Below are 3622 nucleotides of genomic sequence, written 5' to 3' on the forward strand. Positions count from 1 at the left end.
TAGCTCAGATCTGCAATTTTTCCTTCTGACTATATATTTCTGCAAAATCAAAAAAATATATATATATATATAAAAAAATTCTGGGGCGGGGCACGCGGCATGCTCCGGACATTTCTGGGGCCACAGGCTATTGGCCTCATTCACCGGACAGCAGGGCCCGGTCGCTCGATGCTGTCCCCGTTTTGTCAGTCCTGCTTCTTCTCTTCTGGGCCGCCGTCGCCTCCTACTCCACGGCGTCGTCGCCCTACTAACAACCATGGATGTGCCGATCAACAAGCAACGGTTGACAGTGCTAATAATAACCGGCTCTTGTTGACTCCTTTTACTCTTATCTATATTAATTGACTAATGGGAAATATAATATTTGATAAATACTTGACCAACTATATTGATTATGCTCAACCAGCCACATATAATATTATGATCACAATGAGAAAAATATCAAATTAGCCACAATTCTTTGTGAAATGGACTTCTTATGAAATTATTTGACAACTATGTAATTATTTGACAACTATGTCGTGGTGTGGCTGTCTTTGCCATAAACAAAAATCGCATGAAATAGACTAATAATCATCTTGCAAATCAAGTCGTCATATAGAAGTAATGTTCTCATATTCCCTATGTAAACTGATTTGGGCGTGTTTTTGAACGCATAGGATGCTAATGATGGTTGCTGCCTAATGAACGAACTGATGGTAGCAGTCAACAGAATATATTCTCGAATATGAAATTTACGATGTTTTCAGCCAGAAACATCATAGATCTCGTTAGAACAAATGTGTTATAAAATTTTCATCATAGATCAACACATTTCTTATATAGTAACCGTGATCTAGGGCAGGCGCTACCTCAGCGCGGTTCTGTTCATCATTTGTGCTACCGAGATTAGGAGGGAGAAATTAAAGCAGTCCCACCGACCACGCCATGTTTCCTCCGCCATGCCTGCGGTACGCCGTACCGTAGGAATCGTGTTTTTGATTGATGATGATCGCTAGGCAATATGTTTTCATATTGGAATGTCGAGTCTAGTCGCCTCCGTACCGTACGTCCAGAACGACTAATCGTGATTAGTCGGCTTGAAAATGTTGTTAATTCGGCATCATATTACATACACATGGTCGCACCCGAAGAATGGGATCCATTGCTTTGCGTATATGCAACTAAGGGAGGCTGTATGTGTATGGAAAAAAAGGTTATATAATATAAACTACAATTACCTGGGCCGGGCAGGGCCGATCCGGGGAAGGCAACTGCATCGCTCATCACTGCTTCGTGTCGTACCACGCCTTCAGAGGACCCGACCTATTTTAGTTCTTGCTGACCAGTACCAGGACGCCTTCAGCTCTGGTACTGTCAGTCGTCCCCTTCCTTCATTTTCATTATCTTGTCTCATCATCAGGCGCCGTGCTTTTAGTTGAGCTGTCATGGCGACCACGGAGAGTAGTAGCAACAATACCAATGGTGGTGCTGGTGGCGAGGGCAACGGCGGCTCCTGGGTTGCGTCCTGCTGGCGGCGGCCGCGCTCGGCGCCGGAGTGTCTCTTGCTCTCGGCCGTCCGGTTCGCCGAGAAGGTGGGCCAGACCGCGAGGGACGATCCCAGGCGGGTGGCGCACTCGCTCAAGGTCGGGCTGGCACTCACGCTGGTGTCCGTCGTCTACTACGTCAGGCCGCTCTTCAACGGCTTCGGGGGCTCCGCCATGTGGGCTGTGCTCACCGTCGTCATCGTCATGGAGTTCACAGTCGGTACGTTCACTGCTGCTCCTGATGATGACATTATTAGAGCCCTGTTTTGCTGCTCAACTTACAGAACATTAATATGCAGGTGCAACTCTTAGTAAAGGCCTCAACAGAGCTCTCGCGACGTTGGTCGCCAGTTCCCTGGCCATCGGAGCTCATGAGGGAGCTAGCCTCGTCGTCCCAAGAAGTGAAATGGCAGAGTCCATACTGCTCGTCGTCTTCGTCTTCTTCGTAGCGTCCGCTGCGACCTTCTCACGGTTCATCCCGGAGATCAAGGCGAGATTCGACTACGGCGTCAGTATCTTCATACTCACCTTCAGTCTCGTGGCCGTCTCAAGCTACCGCATAGAGGAGCTCATGCCCCTCGCGCTCCAGCGCACCTCCACCATCTTCGTCGGCGTCGCCATCTGCCTCTGCACCACCATCTTGGTCTTCCCTGTATGGGCTGGTGAGGACCTTCACAAGCTCGCCGCCGGCAACCTTGACAAGCTGGCTGACTTCCTTGAAGGTACGATACGATACGATACGTCGATACCAAATGCACATGCTTGCTTAATGTATGCATGAATTTCCATTTAGAAAACAGATTTCATTTTTTCCATAATGTATGCAGGAATGGAAACTGAATGCTTTGGTGAGAATGCTAGAAGTGGGGATCTGGAAGGCAAAGACTTTCTTCACGCGTACAAGAGCGTCCTCAGTTCAAAGGACAAAGAGGACTCTTTGGTAAGCTCATCTCACTTCACAGATTGTGCACTTTATGTTGAGTACGAGACCTCCATCCTATTCAAGACAATCACAGCAATAATAGTACTCTGAACATTGCAGTGCACACTAGCCAAGTGGGAACCTATTCATGGCAAGTTCCGCTTCAGACACCCATGGAGTGAATACCAGAATCTTGGTACTCTTTGTCGCCAATGCGCTGCTACAATGGAGGCTCTTGCTTCTTATGTTGTCATCCTAACAAAATATCAGGTAATTGCTAATGCACAAATTTCGTGATCAAAAAATTATACTATATGGGACCAAGTTTGTTGATCAATGTGCAGCCTTTTCCTGATAATAGTATCCTGAAGCCAATCCAGAGCTATGCTTGAAGGTTCAGACAACATGCAGTCAAATAAGCTTGCACTCTGCTAGGAGTCTCAGAGAACTCTCGTCAGCAGTTCGGTCAATGACCACACCAGCTCCAACAAACAATGACTTGTCTGCTGCCATGAAAGCTGCAAATGGCTGTAGAAACGAATTACTGGAAGACGCGGCTCTATTGCAAGTGGTGCACATAGCGGTTATTGCATCACATATATCAGACTTGGTTATTCAGATAAATAAAATAACAGAATCGGTTGACAACCTAGCACGACTTGCCCGCTTCAGAAACCCAAAAATTACGCAAAATGATGTAGTTATCAATGTAAAGATAGTCGATAATAGATGATCTTCTGTGACACAAATAAATATGAGCATTATCAATCTGAGCCTATTTATCATCCCGGTTTTGCATAGATTTTTATATGTTCTTCGTTCTTAGAAGCTGAAGAGTTCAAAACACATACAGTAAGCATAACATAATAAATTAAGTCGGAAACATTATTTTTTTCTAATGATGTTGTGTTAACCGGCTCTTGTTGATTCCCTTTACTCTTATCTATATTAATTGACTAATGGGAAATATAATATTTGATAAATACTTGACCAACTATATTGATTATGCTCCACCAGCCGGTAATGATGGTTGCAATGCAATCACAACTTGTTCTGGGCGATGCAGCCACTGTTGTAATTAGTACAGAACTGACTTTCGATGCGCCCTCTTTGTCCCGGTTTAAAGTAGGCCCGGGAGAAAAGGGGGTGCGCCACGGTAGGCAAAAATGGAGAG

At 45.6% G+C, this 3622-nt stretch overlaps 1 protein-coding gene across 1 annotated transcript; it reads left to right on the forward strand.

Annotated features, from left to right (window-relative positions):
- The first annotated feature begins 1407 nt into the window (after positions 1 to 1407).
- LOC101764813 (aluminum-activated malate transporter 1) lies at positions 1408 to 3201 on the forward strand. The gene is made up of 5 exons (XM_004977636.2): positions 1408 to 1746; positions 1826 to 2248; positions 2354 to 2466; positions 2569 to 2718; positions 2810 to 3201. Exons 1-5 carry the CDS (start codon positions 1428 to 1430, stop codon positions 3179 to 3181), a joined length of 1377 nt encoding a protein of 458 aa, XP_004977693.1. The 5' UTR covers positions 1408 to 1427; the 3' UTR covers positions 3182 to 3201.
- The last annotated feature ends 421 nt before the right edge of the window (positions 3202 to 3622 follow it).

This window comes from Setaria italica, chromosome VII (assembly GCF_000263155.2).
Source record: "Setaria italica strain Yugu1 chromosome VII, Setaria_italica_v2.0, whole genome shotgun sequence".
NCBI lineage: Eukaryota > Viridiplantae > Streptophyta > Magnoliopsida > Poales > Poaceae > Setaria > Setaria italica.

What these genes read in the sequence shown, in the direction of transcription:
- LOC101764813 (XM_004977636.2), top strand. Translation starts at nt 1,428, where the DNA reads ATGGCGACCACGGAGAGTAGTAGCAACAATACCAATGGTGGTGCTGGT. An exon ending in CGTCATGGAGTTCACAGTCG is followed by an intron (nt 1,747 to 1,825) that starts GTACGTTCACTG and finishes ATTAATATGCAG; the next exon opens with GTGCAACTCTTAGTAAAGGC. An exon ending in AGGACAAAGAGGACTCTTTG is followed by an intron (nt 2,467 to 2,568) that starts GTAAGCTCATCT and finishes TGAACATTGCAG; the next exon opens with TGCACACTAGCCAAGTGGGA.